This window comes from Ascidia mentula, chromosome 8 (assembly GCF_947561715.1).
Source record: "Ascidia mentula chromosome 8, kaAscMent1.1, whole genome shotgun sequence".
Lineage (NCBI taxonomy): Eukaryota > Metazoa > Chordata > Ascidiacea > Phlebobranchia > Ascidiidae > Ascidia > Ascidia mentula.
Genome location: NC_138573.1, coordinates 3,577,722 through 3,592,346, shown reverse-complemented (window position 1 = coordinate 3,592,346; position 14,625 = coordinate 3,577,722). Strand labels below are relative to the sequence as shown.

Sequence of the window (14,625 nt, the reverse complement as noted above, 5' to 3'; positions counted from 1 at the left end):
AAAGTTTGTGTCTGCTCCACCCAGGATCATAATAACTCAGGTACTTTTAAAACATCACATTTTTTTGATTGGGTTTGTGCAAATGTTATTTTAGGTAACATGATAGAAGACTAAATTGTGAAAGGAAATGCAAACAAGGTAATTCCAGAGAGGCTTTCATAAGTTATTCAGCAACTGGTAAGATTAGAAAGTAATTTAAAATAGATTCAAGCAAAACAATACAAGAAAATTTTGGCTTGCACATTCCCCATACTGTAAACTAATTGGTGAATTAATGTTTTAAAACAGAGTCATATTTTTTTAAAAACAGCAGCAACTTTATTTATAATTTTGACTTTGCTTCTTCTAGGATGTCTCTTCCTCTGTGCAAGTAAGGTCTCAAGTGTTGATAACTGGCTTCGTGAACCTAAAAAATATGATGTACGTGTACATCAGAGATGTTCCAAATCTCCCAAAAAGAAATCTCACCAATGACTTGTTAAGAGAAGACATTTTGGCCATCTCAAACAGTCTTTCATAGACATTTCCATCATAAGCACCAAGACAGGATTCCAAAGAGTTATCACAAAACTCAAATGCATCAACAATACCAATTGCATTAGGGCGAAGTTTTTTAAGCAAAACCATTTCACCCTCCATAGCCATGTCACATTGCTGGATGGATAATATCCCATGCTACAATGTGAAAAAAATTCATGTATAAATTGACCTATTTATAGCAAAACATAAAAAAAGTATAGGAAACACAACTTTGATTACTATGTTGATATCATATGCTGTACACAATAAAAAAATTTAGATAACAAGCAAAACATAGGCAGTCATATTTTGAATACCTTTAAAAAGTAACCAGGGTGGTTGTTAATAAAATGCAGTCCATACAGACAGCAAAGGTTTTGGACAATTTCTTTGGTGGATTTGGAACATTGCTGTTTCTTCACAAATGCTGCATTACTGCATACTATGAATTGCATCATATAAGCCTGCAAGACAGGTAGGTTGCTTTGATAAAAAGTTAAAATGCACTTTCGTTTATATGCATAGAAGGTGTAACCATCGGATGATAATCCATGGCATGTCAAGTGATATTATAAGAACTTATGACAACACTGTTAAACTGAATTAGTACAATGACATTGTTTTACAAGTGAAAACATGATTTATAAAACAAAACACTGTATTTAAAACATTGGTGATCCTGCATACTTTGGCCATATCAACCAGCTGAACGGAATGCTCATTCCATGCCTTGTGCATAGGGGTGCCCTGGGAAATAGCTTTCTTCAGTTTTTTAACACAATTTTGGACAGAAATTGCAGCTCTGAAAAAGAAGCATAATGAACACCAAGACCGAAGCTGAGAAAAAAATTTAACAAACAAAAATACATACCTATATTGAAAGCACTTAACAATGACATCTGTGGAAGTTATGTCACCATACACCCTTTTAATTGGCTTCACTAAAAATGCAGCAGACTCTGGAAGGTCAGATGCTTTTTCATTTGCACATTTTACCAAATATCTGCAAGTGGAAATATTATCCAAAAATACAATTCATTTCTATCCTATATTGACTTAATGACTTAAATGCTTACCTTGCAGTTTGCAAATAAAGCACTGTGTTCTCCCCTTCATATGTGCATGACGGCGTAACTTTTGCCAAGAGTCTTGGTAACCCACTTGCCTAAAACAACCACAAGTAAAATTCACAAATTTAGTACTGGTAGGTTTTGCCTACATGGCATTATGAAATCATATTTGCACGAAAAATTACTGTGCACATAAACATGAAAACAACAAAATGGCATAGGCACTGATAAACTAATAAGTGTTAACAATCGGGAAACCATGTGAAGGTCTGCTTTGATATTGAAATCAATCCCACTGGGAGTTCTTCATGGGGAACGTTGTGTTTGTCATGTTATGCAAATGTAAAGCTTACCTGTGAATATCCATGACCGCCACATGCTCTTCTGCATATTTCCACGCCAACTGTGCACTGTTCTGTCACACTTGCCTTAAAACTTGCTGAAAGGGCATGGATCTAAAAAATGTTGGACTTAAAGGAGACAGCCAAGTTTTTTTGTCATTTTTCTACATTTATTGTTCATTTTTAACTGAATTTTTCACTATGGTCTTTTCTACTTATTATATCACACCCAAACATTTTTAAGAATGGTCCGCTGACTTCATAATCTAATAGAGGTTCTTGATTACAAAAAGGAACCATAGCATTAAAAGCAATAATTGACACATAAAGTTTCTAAAGAGCAAAGCTAAAAAGTAAAATTGCTCAACCAACCTCAGCCAATTTGGAAATGCTGCCAACTGACAAATTTTGCAGAAACTCTTGGTATTTGTGTCTCATGTTTACACAGGCAAAGTTTGTGGCAAACACAGTTCCAAGCAAGGGTATGAGTTTGTGTTGTTGCAATACATAATCCAAAATAGGTACTTCGTTCCCACTGTAGTATGAAAACAAACATGTTAAATCTATGCATAAGTTTATCATACAGTTAATCATAAACTCTTAATACTACATGATATATACTTCATAACATCGCTTGTCAGTCCCTTGTAAATTTCTTACTGTGGTTTGATCTGACCTTGTCTCCGTACAATTGAGTACCGAATGGCAATAGTGCATGCCTTTGCAAGCAAGTCTATTCCTTGTAACTTTGGTAGGGTGATACGAAGGTTTATCATTGACCCATACATAAGGCGGTCACTTGCCTTTTTTACATATGTTCCATCAGGTCTTACCTATTTAACAATAAAGCAAAACATAATGTCCACCATGTCTAGTGGCAACTAAGCAAATCATAGAAGCATGCAAATAAAAGTGTAGATTTCATTTAGGTTTAAACAAAATATTACAAATAATCCTAAGTCGTCTGTCTGTTTAACGTCTTTTTGATATATATATTTCACCTGTGTTTGCAGGCATCATCAGTATCGCTTATCAGGTATAAACAAAACTAGTGAATTTGGTTTTACCTCTGAATTTTTGCACAACATGTTGGCTCTTGGTATTCTAACGTTTTTCATGTAGAGAAATCCATTGTCAACTTCCCCCAAACCAAATTTGTTGCCTATATCTCATACTGTTATGCCTGCAAGTACATGTTAAAAATTTGTAGCTGTGTTACTGGGAACTAAAAAGTCTTGGGAGTAGTATTTTACAAATGCTTCGCAGACTTTCAATGGACTGAGGAGGGCTGCATGTTCTATAAGTTTTACACTACATAAAGTCTCGCATACAAGTACATGCAATTGGTTCTAAGATATCAAACTTACCTGGCATTGGCATGTGAGTGGATAAGTCTCTTATTTGTACAATAAATGCATGCATTCCATACTTCTTTCCATCTACTATTAGATTTGCCATCACCATGGTGTGGTTGGCATTACATGCCACTGAACAAACATTTTGTTTTTAATTAATTAAAACAAACTTTTATTCAAAACAAACTCACTATCTCCAGGCCACCATTTCATTGCGGTTATTTTTGGACAGTTTATTACAAATTCCTGAGTCCTTTTGTCATATGTGGCTTCTGTTTCAAGTCCTCTCAAAAATGATCCTGCAAGTGTGTGATGCAAAAATGTTGAATGAAACTATCATCGGAGCAAAAGCTAGGTTTACCATGTCCAAGCTCAGTTTGCGCATATGTGCTGATAATATTACAGTTAACTGCCAAGGGTAACCACTTGGCAACCTGTTCATCAGAACCGAAAATCTTTATGCATGGTACAAATGCATCCATGTGAATACCTAAGTTTCGTTCAAGAGGCATGGCTCTGTTGATAAAAAAATTACCAAAACATAGTTGAAAATGACAGTGAACCAATATGTTTGCGACACATGACAAATCACTGGGATGAGATAAATTTACGCCAAAATAATATGAGACTAACCTTGCTAAATGCTCAAATTCTTTTGTTTGAGGTAAAAAACCATGTTTAGGTATCAGATCTCCATATATGTGGATAGATTTTCTTGTTGCTTCAACAAATCTTTCTTCCCTTGACATACAGCATAAAGGAGGACTTTTTAAGTCTGGATCTTTGCTAAAGATTGTTTCTGTAATTCACATAATATGATGGCACTGACACATTGACATACGTTTTTGTTGTCCTAACAGTAGCAAAGTACCAGATTCCAAAGTTTACCCAGAGGTTGTTTTTTAAGAAAGTTCATTGCGTGGATGATGCATGGACTAAATAACGTTTTTCGTATCTTAATGTATTAGTTATGTTTTTTTAGCGCAGATTGCCGATAAAATTTAGTAATTTTGCGCAAATTGTGTCATTTTTGAAAACCTACCGACTTTTCTTCTGCACTCCGTTTCGTCTTTTCCACCATCCCAAACGTTCGTCAACTCCTCCACATTAAAAGAAAGATTTTGCCGTTCGTTTTTCAGTAACTGGCTTTCAAGTGACAGGCTGGCCATGGCAATTTTCGGTTGACAGTTTCAAGAGTTTAAATTTTGCATGTGCCAGGCAGAAATGCAAGAATGCAATCAAGGAAACCATATTTCAAGCAGCTGTGCGAAGTACCCTATAAACGCATTTTTTCCCATTTCTTGCACGCTTCCTTGCACTATTCATGACTCATCAAAACAATCTGACTAAGGCTGGTTCACACTGAACGCGGTTTGCGGCAAACTTCCGCGACTAACGGACAACGGCAAACGGCAAGCATGTCACACAAAACGCGGTAACAACGTCAACGGTAAACAAGTCGGTTCGAAGCGGCAAACTGCAAGGTTGAATTAATTCAACTTTTGCGCGGCGTCTTGCGACATACTGTCGATGTTGTATTAAGTACAATAGTACACTGTTTTGTTTGTAGCCAATTATAATTATAATGGAAACTTTTAATGAAAATGTTAATACATTTGGTTTCACAATCGCCATCTATCTATAATACCAAGCACAGAGATTATAAGGACACTTCCAGAAAAGAAAATGCATGGGTGATGATATCTAAAGAACTTGAACAGCCTGGTAATGAAGGCAGGACTAGTTTAATTTAATCAAGAAAATCAAGTTTTTTTCATAGATTGTTGCCTTAGAAGATTGAAACAAGCTTAATGTGAACTTCCTTAATGATTTCTGACATTGCTCATTATCAATTTAGTCTTTATTTCATTTCTGAATAGTGGCAGACTGCATGAGGAGATGGAAGAGTCTTAGAGACCGTTATACAAAGTTTAAAAAAACTAGTGTGGAAAGCAGGAAAAGTGGATGTGAAGCTGTTTTAGTAAAACAGTGGGAGCATTATTCAAGTTTACAGTTTCTTGATGACCACCTCCGCCATAGATTGTATGTTCAAATAAAAGAAATTACTTAACTTACAAATTTAATTGTCGTAATTTTACCCAAATGTAAAGGGTTCATCTAAAACAAACTTTTAAATTTATTAGATTTTTTATTGTACCTCCACTTTTTATCACAAATTTAATATATTCTTAGAACTGTCAATAATTATGAGATGCTGGATCTTACCCAGCAAACTGAACATGAGGATGTCACAGTTTTGGGTGAAAAACTTTTTGTTGTGTGGTCAAATCACCAATTATACTACAGTCATCATTATTTACAAATTATGATATACACCTAAATGTAGATTTGGAAGAAGTACAAGCAAACACAAGTGTAGCTTCAGAAAAAGTGAAGCCTCTTAAAAAAAGAAGTGAAACCCAAGTGAGTTTTCAATTTTTCATGTGAATTAGTTCAAGCTTTTGAAATGTTGGTAATGGTATGATTGTACATGATTTTTGATGTGTTGTTTTCCACTTAAATCAGAAAAAATTAATAGTTTTTTGTTTTCAGGATAAAATATATGAAATGATAGAAAAAAACTGCAAAGCTATTGAAGCAGCAATGGAATCATCCAAAGGACACAGTGATGATGCTGCTGCTCAATTTGGGAAGCTGATTGCAGTTAAACTGCGGTCAATGGATGAAGTGAAAGCTGACCATGCTATGACCCACATCTTGCAGTATATTTGTGAGTTGCAACATAAATAAACTATAAAATACATTTACACTGACTGTTATCAAAAATAAAATTATGATTGTTTTTAAAACTTGTGTGAGTTTTATGTTCGGGTAACAACAGAGTTTTGCCATGGCAGTTGACCGACATCTGAAACAAAAAAATCCTTGAAATGATCCCTCACTTGTGCAGCATTACGAGTGTAGTTATTGGAGCTTATTTGGCCTAGTTCTTGGAGGTTGTTTCCAATAGTTTCCGCTCTCCAGGACCCTGGTACAAGTTCACCATTATCCTCTCTATCTAGTAGGTGTGAAGGCAAGTAACTTTCATCCCCTTGGTCTTGAAGAAATTTGTGAAGGGAACAAGCGGCCTTGGTAATTAAAACTGCTTTGTCTACGTTAGCTATTATAGGTCGCCTGAAAATTCGCCAACGTGTAGATAAAATTCCAAATGTATTTTCAATTACCCGCCTTGCTCTTGAAAGCCTATAGTTAAAAATTCTTTTGTCAGTTGGCAAGAAATGACCCGGATAAGGCCTCATTAGGTTGTTTCTGAGTGGAAAGGCTGCATCTCCAACAAAACAATAGGGTACAGTTGTTGTTGTATTCGGGAGACAACGAGGAGCAGGCAACGGTAAGTTGCCGTGCAACAATTGCTGGCCGAAGATTGAGTTTGAAAAAACTCCCCCGTCGCTGTGTCTTCCGGAGTCTCCTATATCGACGTACGAAAACTTGTAATTAGCTGTGCAGCAAGCCATCAATACAATGCTGAAGTGCCCCTTGTAGTTGTAAAACTCTGAACCTGACATCGGCGGGGCTTGAATCATAACGTGCTTTCCGTCAATAGCACCAACGCACATTGGGAAGTTCCATTGGCGTTCATAATCGGAAGCTATGGCATGCCATTCTTCTTGTGATGATGGCATTTTCAAGTAAGGCTGCAAAACTTGACAAAGTGCTTTGCAAGTGTCTGTAAGAATTCCAGATATGGTTGAACGCCCGACACGGAAATTGAAGGCTATTGTTTGTTGGGAATCTCCTGTGGCCAAGTACCTAAGACAGTTTGTTACAATTATTAGATCCAGATGGTGAAAACATATCTAATTTACAGTAGCCTATACCTACATAACATGTAATACATACCTTAAAGTCATTGCAAGCTTCTGATTTGCCGAAATTGCTTCTCTCCACGGTGTGTCCTGTTTCTCTATTAAGGGCTGAACCAGCGATAAAAGCAAATCATATGAAGCAGTGTCCATCCGAAAATACTTATGGAAACTCTGGGGGTCGTTTCTCATTTTTTGCACCAGATTTTGCTCGCCCATACTTTTTCTCTTCTGCAATATGGGTCTCACCCACCACCTTCGTTTCTGTTGCTTCATTAACAATAGGAGAATAAGGTTTTGCTGTTCAAGCAATAAAGAACACACAAGTTCATCCATGACCACTTTTACTACAACTTTACTGGTGACAAGATAAGGAAAATAAGCTAAAAATGGTCCACTACAGAAAATAAACAAACCTTTGACCTTGTTTGACCCCGTCGCGCAGACAACACTAGACGCTAACGCTGCGTGGCGCCGTCGAGCAATGTGAACGTTGTGCGGTTGGCGACATTGACGCTAGGCGGTTTCCGCACTGCCGCAATCCGTTTACGATTTGCGCGTTCAGTGTGAACCAGCCTTAAAGGCGTAACGAAGGGTAACGAAGACCGAAACCGAAGCCTCCCAAACGTGGGCATATGCAACGAATTTATCATGAACAATTTTATTTAGTGCAAAACCGCTAAGTTATGCAACGTGCTGAATGCATGTACTGTGCGTTGAGCAAACCGTATTTTCCCATGCGTACGGTTAAGTGCCAGACGATGTTACAACATATGTTGTTTTCTGTAATCTGTTCCGGGCTTACTGTGTATGTAGTCTGGTGCTTGGTCATTCTATACCATGAGACAGGATGCAATTCTAACCCTGTACACATAACCGATCGTTTTTTTCAAATCTCGAGGTACCTACTGAGTCTATCGTTTCGTTCATAATAAATTTTTTCGTCGCGAAACAACCTAAAAACGTCAACATTTTTTGTCCATGTGTAATTTATGTGATAATCATTGTTCGGGTTTAAAAGGCAACCATATAATGTCCTGAATTATAGTCAATCATGTTGCAGTCGCATGTTTTTAGGTATATTTTTAAATATGTTAACTCGACAGAAACGCGTAGTTGATCACACTGAGGTTACAAAGTAAAAGGGATATGGTCTGTCATTCAGCCAGATGCCACTAGCATCATGCGAAGGCTCTTGAGGAAGGCTTAATTTCGTTTATTGTTTCCTGTCCTTTATTCGAGAAATGATTCAGTTTTCGGGCGTTATAATACCATAAGTTTTGTAATAAAGGTGTCGTTATTGAAGTGGTCAATGGATTGCTTATACACTCCTTTACTACTACTTCGCTGAAATAAATCAACCCATCTTGTGTGATTCATAATCGGTTAGTTACGTCATACTGGATAACGAAAACCATTAGCATTGAAAAATGTTAATAGATCAATGGGCATCTAATACTGTACTAAAGCCGTCGATATGCACACTCGCTGGGCTTACAAGCAAATGCGCTCTCAGCCACGATTGCCCTTTCCTGGCCATCAAAGGACATCCAGTCCCGTCGTAGATGAATTCACTGTATCTTCTCCTGATCTCATCGGGGGCTTGGAAAGTGTTCCTATGGATCGTTCGGAATCCTACAAAATATTATGCAATTTGGTGGCTAGTGACCCCGGTGTTCTCGAGGAATTCGTTCTTAGCAATTGCCGCTCACAAACCATTACGAAATGGCTTACCACCAAGACTGCCCTCGAGGAAAAAAAATCCGTTGATCGACAAACTGTCACCAATTCCAGAGGCGACCTGCAAAGTCGAGCTTGTTCAAGAGTTAATCAAAAGCAGAACGAGAAAATAACTGATCAGGTAAATTACACCAGTAAAATTGCGATAAACGTAAAAAAAATGCCAAAAAAACAGAGTTCCATAACGACTTACAACACACTTAATTGGTAGTTGAAAGACAAATTTGTTCAGATTGAAACTGGAAATTACATGGAGGTGTTACATACGGTGTGCGTTGATATCCAGAAAATAACTATGTCGTCAGGCTTTTGCTTGTATGGCGTTGGAAGTAGTAGAGACTCACTTTATCTTCATACGCCGATGAAACGAACACCTTCTGTAACATTAAAGAAGTCCAGGTACAGGGCGTTATTTTATTGTGTAACGTTAAAAGTTGCCTTAACTATTGGTAAGTTACTTCAACAAATTGATACTCCTAAAAAAGACGGCAAATTGGAAATCCTAAAATAACTCAAAATTTTGTTATCAAGAAGTTCAATATCTCCGATCTACCCAGTCGGTTTACACGGTTCAGTTGCCTCGCACGTTGCTCACACCAAACAGGTTGTGGTTATTGATGATATACATATGGACGAGAGGTTTAAAAAAGCTTCTGTACCCGAGGAATCAAGTGAGTATCTATTATATGAGTGAGAAAGCAATAGCTTGGCTGTTTTTGCACTTGTCCAAATATTTAGACAAGATATAAATGAAAAACCCGTTCTTTTGCAGCTGCTATTCTATGTCTTCCTGTATTGCTTCCAAGTGGTGATCTCATCGGCGTGGCGGAGTTTTTCCGGACCTGGCATGGAGCTCCTTTCTCTGTTGAAGCCCTACACTTGGCCCAGGTATCAAACAAGGCATGATAAAATCTGTCAATAAACTGCGTGAACTTGGCTGCAGAGTCTTCTTCATTGGGTAACCTTAGCTATTCACCGAACCCAAGTAAGCAGTGGCCTGAAACAGCAAAGTCAAATGAGCGAATTCCTGTTGGAAGTTTCCAAAACTTACTTAGACGATATTACAGACGCGGATCATATCATACAACATATTATGAGGTTAAACAAAGCGTTGCTTTAACGCCTGAACTGTTGCATAAACAAAGTTGTTCCTGTTACTTTTACTTTTTTGCGCAGATTTGCCAAGAAGTTGGTGTCGGCGGATCGTTGTTCGCTGTTTCTCGTAGACACAACCTCTGGGGAATTGTATTCAAACATGTTCGACAATGGACAAGAAATAAACGGCGCCCCGATGTTTCAAAAGCAATCTGAAATACGGTTTGTGCATGACTGTACGGTGCATTTTGCATTGTTTTGATTTTGCACAAACATAAGCTTTATGAATTCATTTTGGTTAACGTTGTGCGCATTGGCTCACTTACATTGGCCAGCACACAGAAAATACGATTTAAAGAATTGCAATAAGCCGAGAAGTTTGTGTAAAAACATGTGTATTTTCACATAGAATATAGACGTGCCTAATAGCGTTCCTAAACCATATGCAGATTTCCGATGAATAAGGGTATTGCGGGAAGTGTGGCAATGACGAAGAAGGTTTTAAACATACCGGATGCATATGCGGACACGAGGTTTAACAGAGAGGTCGATAAAGTAACTGGTAAGAAATTAAAAAAGTAAAAACTGTTACAAAAGACTCCTCGCAAGTCCTTATACCCACATAGCCTTTACTGACATACGCAATTAAACGGCGTATATTACCAATTTCTATTTCTTAAAACAACTAAATTCCATTTTCCGGCCTTCATTTTAACGTGTTGAGATGTACCGCAAATATATTGATGTGTATTAACTTCTACAAAGGTTACACGACGCAGAGTATTCTCTGTATTCCTATCATAAGCGACGGAGAAGTTTACGGAGTCGTTGAGATGATTAACAAGCTGGGAGGGGGAGCATTTACCAGCACTGACCAGGACAACTTCCAAATGTTTGCAGTTTTCTGTGCCCTTGCACTTCGATATTCCAAGGTACGAAACTTTACCGAAATGCGAGAGAAATGTGAGCATTTAATGCAGAGGGGAAATAGGTAGATTTTCATATACATAACATAACGTTAATTGTTAGATTCATGCAAGGTTAAGGCGAGACCAGTGCAGATATGAAGTGGTTTACGAGCAATATCTCTATCATAGCCAACACTCGGAGGCAGAAGTTAAGGAGTTAGTTGAAGATGAGCCCAAAAAGCTACAGGAAATACCAGATGATTTTGAAAGGTGTCTTTTGTGTTTTCTAAATCTAAACTATAGAAATTATCTAGTTAAATCTAATTAGAATATAACAACAGTATAAGCAGTAAAATGTTGGACCACAGCGCTATGAATACGGTGACATGTATGAACTAATGGCACAATCACTGCTTCGTGTATGTACATAAATATTAATTCCCGCTGAACCTTTTTGTGTTAAAAACTGGCTGTGCCATGAATCTCTCAATTGCCAATCGTTTGAACAAGATTTTGGTTTTATACTTTGAACAACTATTTTAAACACGGTTTATGCTCATGGTGCTCTGAACGAGTATTGTTTTATGATTACACCAGTTTTACTTATATTGAACTAGTATTCTATAAATAAACATTTTAGGTTACGTTGTAAGTATGAATGGTTACGTTGTTTAAGTATGAGTGCGCCCATATCGTATATACTCAATACAACACTGCAAGCTTTGTTTGTAATAAATATGTTCATCTCAAAATTTCAGCTTCCAACTTTGTCTGATGGATTACAACGAAGAATTGCCGATATTTTTCGTTTCAATGGTTAACGATCTTGTTCCAACAAACGAAGTTTGTTTTCCGAGCGACGTGAAAGCTCGATTCGTCCTGGAAGTGAGAAACAACTATCGCGATATGACTTACCACAACTGGCACCACGCTATGACCGTCACACACGCGATGTACTGCGTCCTGCAAAGAAATCTTGACTTGTTTGATGCCGTTGAGCGGCTTACTCTGCTGGTAGCTTGCGTGGGCCATGATCTCGATCATCGCGCCAGGTAAACACGCGGCCATCGTTAATTTTTATAAGCTTTTGGGGAAAAATGTTCGTATAAACGCGATCTAATGGATACGAGAGTTTGTGGGGTTATCACTATCGTCTGCTCTGTTTATCTATACTTATGTTGGTAAACTGTTTTGTCATCCCAATTACGCAGAAATAAAAGATTATACGTTTTATACTGTTTCAATTACGAATTTTGAGATAAGCAACTGTTTTATTGTATTTTATCTTTGGTAAGAGATTACAGGCGCCCAACATGTAGAAATAGCGAATTACGTCCCGAAATTATATTTTCTTGTCTACACTTCTTTCCATACAGATCGAACCAGTTCCTGCAAAAAACTAATCACCCGTTAGCAACGCTTTACGCGAGCTCCACAATGGAAAGCCATCATTTGCAAATGACCAGGGAGATTCTATCTCGGCCGGGCATGGACATGTTCGGTAGCTTGTCGGCCGTGGACAAAGAGCGCGCACACAACCTTCTCCACGATGCAATTATTGCCACCGATCTTGCTCTGCATTTTGAAAACCGCGCAACGGTCGAAGAGTTGTTGAATCAGGGCGAGTTTGATTTTGATGATCCCGCGCACAGGTTTGTTTTCGCATGTTAAAAAAATGAATTTGTTAAGAGATATTTAAGATAATCCAATGTTAAAGAATTTGCCATGCTTAGTGAGTTTACTTAAAAAGCCTGTCTTGATTGAGGCATATATACAAACTGTTTCGGCCTGTAAGGTCTCATCGGTGCAGCTGGTGACTGTGCGCACAGGGCTAGCTGGTAGACTATAGCAGGCACACAGATTTCCACTTTGTGGTACCTTTCGGTCAATCGTCGATCCGTTGGGTACCAAATTAGGTTTGGCTTTTTTGCACATATAAAATGTGGCATATGTTTTGTGGCCCTAATTTTATAAACATGAAGCATCTTTTCCTAATAGAGTGAAGGCAATTGGACTAACGATGACCGCATGCGACATCAGCTCCACCGCCAAGGGTTGGGAGGCCACAAAGTCCAACGTGCTTGAACTGTACGACGAGTTTTGGTCAGAGGGAGATCAGCGGAAAAATATAGGACTGAACTGCCTACCAATGATGGACCGCGACCTACAGGAAGACTTATCCGAGGGTCAAGTCGGCTTTTACTCAAATGTGGCTGTAAAATGCTTTGAGACGCTAGCTCGTGTTTTGCCGACATGTGAAACGCTGGGACGAGGAGCAAAGGAAAATCTTGAACGTTGGCGACACCAGGCGGACGAACAAAAAGCAGCGGCAGAGCAACGCAAAAGAAAGCTGCTTGCGGAGAAACGGCGCGACGAGCAGTTGGAACGTGAAGGCCTGGGCTTGACGTTGCGCGGTGGAATGTGGATGGTTGAAAATTCAAGAACGATATTGTAAAAGTACAAGCTTTATCGTAAAAGGCGATTTTTACTGCAATACAAAACGAGACCAGTTTATTCAAATTTTGCATCGTTACTGAATAAATTGATTTAGGTTTACTACAGGAAGCTAATCCAAAAACCAGCATTTGTGTAAAATTCTTTCATAAACACATAAGTTTTTTAATTCAAAGACCAAAATTATGAAGTAATTTGAATGATATATCTGAAGAACTAAATCTAAAAATTAAAACCCAAATGCAGCTCTGTCAGCGAGAACGAAAGCAGCCAAGCGTTCTTACATTACGTCACCAAAAATGCCCCTTTGTCACCGCCAGTGTCAGGGACGTCGATGGAATGTCTGTGCCATCCTCTCATGGGACGGAAATGAATAACAAAGTATATAGCTGGAAAGCATAGGGCTTTGTATTAAGAGCCCTAAAATATAATGAGCTGATTTATTTTAAGACTGTGGCCAAGGATGTATTGTTTAGGTCGAGACTGTTGCTCATAGGAGATGGTAGACATGTGACTTTTGCAAAAAATACGCAAACAAAAATTTCTGAATGAACTTTTAGGATCACTGAGCTATTATTTATTAACTATAGACCATACCTAAAAAGAAAGGTTTCTTGTTGTTGTTAAAGACCACCTGTCAATGAAATTGGCACATACAGAAGTTCATTGAATATATTGGTTTTGGAAATAAAAATTGAAAACCTGCCAAAACTAAACATCTTGTAGGCTAATACTTTTTGTGTCATTAATGTCGCACAAACTCTCAGGATAATATTTTGTAATTGTGTGCAGATAGAGTTATGGTTATCATCATGTAGTTTTAGGTATACATTAATAAACATTTTTGTTTTTAAAGTAAGACAATTTGTTATGATTTAAAAAAGACTCAATATAAATGGTCAAGTAGGTAACAACACCATACACAAATTAAATAAAATGTCTTGCATGCTTTGAGCATTGATATATACACAGTTTTGCTTTACAATTGTGCCATCCATTTATAAAAACATTTGCATATGTAAAAAAACCTCCCAGATATAGAGCTTACTGTAGAAAATATTGTTACAATTATTCTATCAATGCAATTAAAAGAGAATGTGTGATGGCATTAACTACTTAAAGTGTATTTTAGATTAGCTGATAAGGACTAATTTTAATATTTTTTATTTTGGTTTTCTTGTCATGGTATAATAAGGCTTTGGGCTTAACATGGACTACTACATCTTATCAAGCAAAATAGGAGATGGCAATATTAATGCCAAGTAAATGCAGAGTGTTAAGTAGTTTTTAGAGAAAGCCTGATTAATTCTGACTATTTT

The 14,625-nt window shown here is 37.7% G+C and overlaps 2 protein-coding genes across 2 annotated transcripts; one reads left to right on the top strand and one right to left on the bottom strand.

Moving 5' to 3' along the window:
• Nucleotides 1–25: 25 nt before the first annotated feature.
• LOC145911433 (peroxisomal acyl-coenzyme A oxidase 1-like) lies at nt 26–4,588 on the bottom strand. Its single transcript, XM_082998762.1, is given in 15 exon segments — nt 26–406; nt 469–675; nt 837–983; nt 1,207–1,321; nt 1,391–1,522; nt 1,596–1,684; nt 1,943–2,044; nt 2,303–2,465; nt 2,591–2,763; nt 2,998–3,113; nt 3,298–3,417; nt 3,477–3,584; nt 3,647–3,801; nt 3,919–4,084; nt 4,328–4,588. Coding segments are annotated over 15 exon segments (2,004 nt in total). The 5' UTR covers nt 4,455–4,588; the 3' UTR covers nt 26–322.
• Nucleotides 4,589–8,586: 3,998 nt separating this feature from the next.
• Nucleotides 8,587–13,307, top strand: LOC145910825 (cAMP and cAMP-inhibited cGMP 3',5'-cyclic phosphodiesterase 10A-like). The gene is made up of 12 exons (XM_082998034.1): nt 8,587–8,970; nt 9,082–9,248; nt 9,381–9,520; nt 9,622–9,737; nt 9,793–9,947; nt 10,026–10,166; nt 10,394–10,506; nt 10,710–10,876; nt 10,974–11,122; nt 11,611–11,904; nt 12,229–12,504; nt 12,851–13,307. The coding sequence occupies exons 1-12, from the start codon at nt 8,587–8,589 to the stop codon at nt 13,305–13,307; spliced, it is 2,559 nt and encodes an 852-aa protein (XP_082854160.1).
• The last annotated feature ends 1,318 nt before the right edge of the window (nt 13,308–14,625 follow it).

Excerpts from the sequence above, each read along its gene's own strand:
- LOC145910825 (XM_082998034.1), top strand. The coding sequence starts at position 8,587 with ATGCACACTCGCTGGGCTTACAAGCAAATGCGCTCTCAGCCACGATTG. Across the intron at positions 11,123-11,610 it reads ATACCAGATGATTTTGAAAG|CTTCCAACTTTGTCTGATGG; the intron begins GTGTCTTTTGTG and ends TCAAAATTTCAG. Across the intron at positions 12,505-12,850 it reads TTTGATGATCCCGCGCACAG|AGTGAAGGCAATTGGACTAA; the intron begins GTTTGTTTTCGC and ends TTTTCCTAATAG.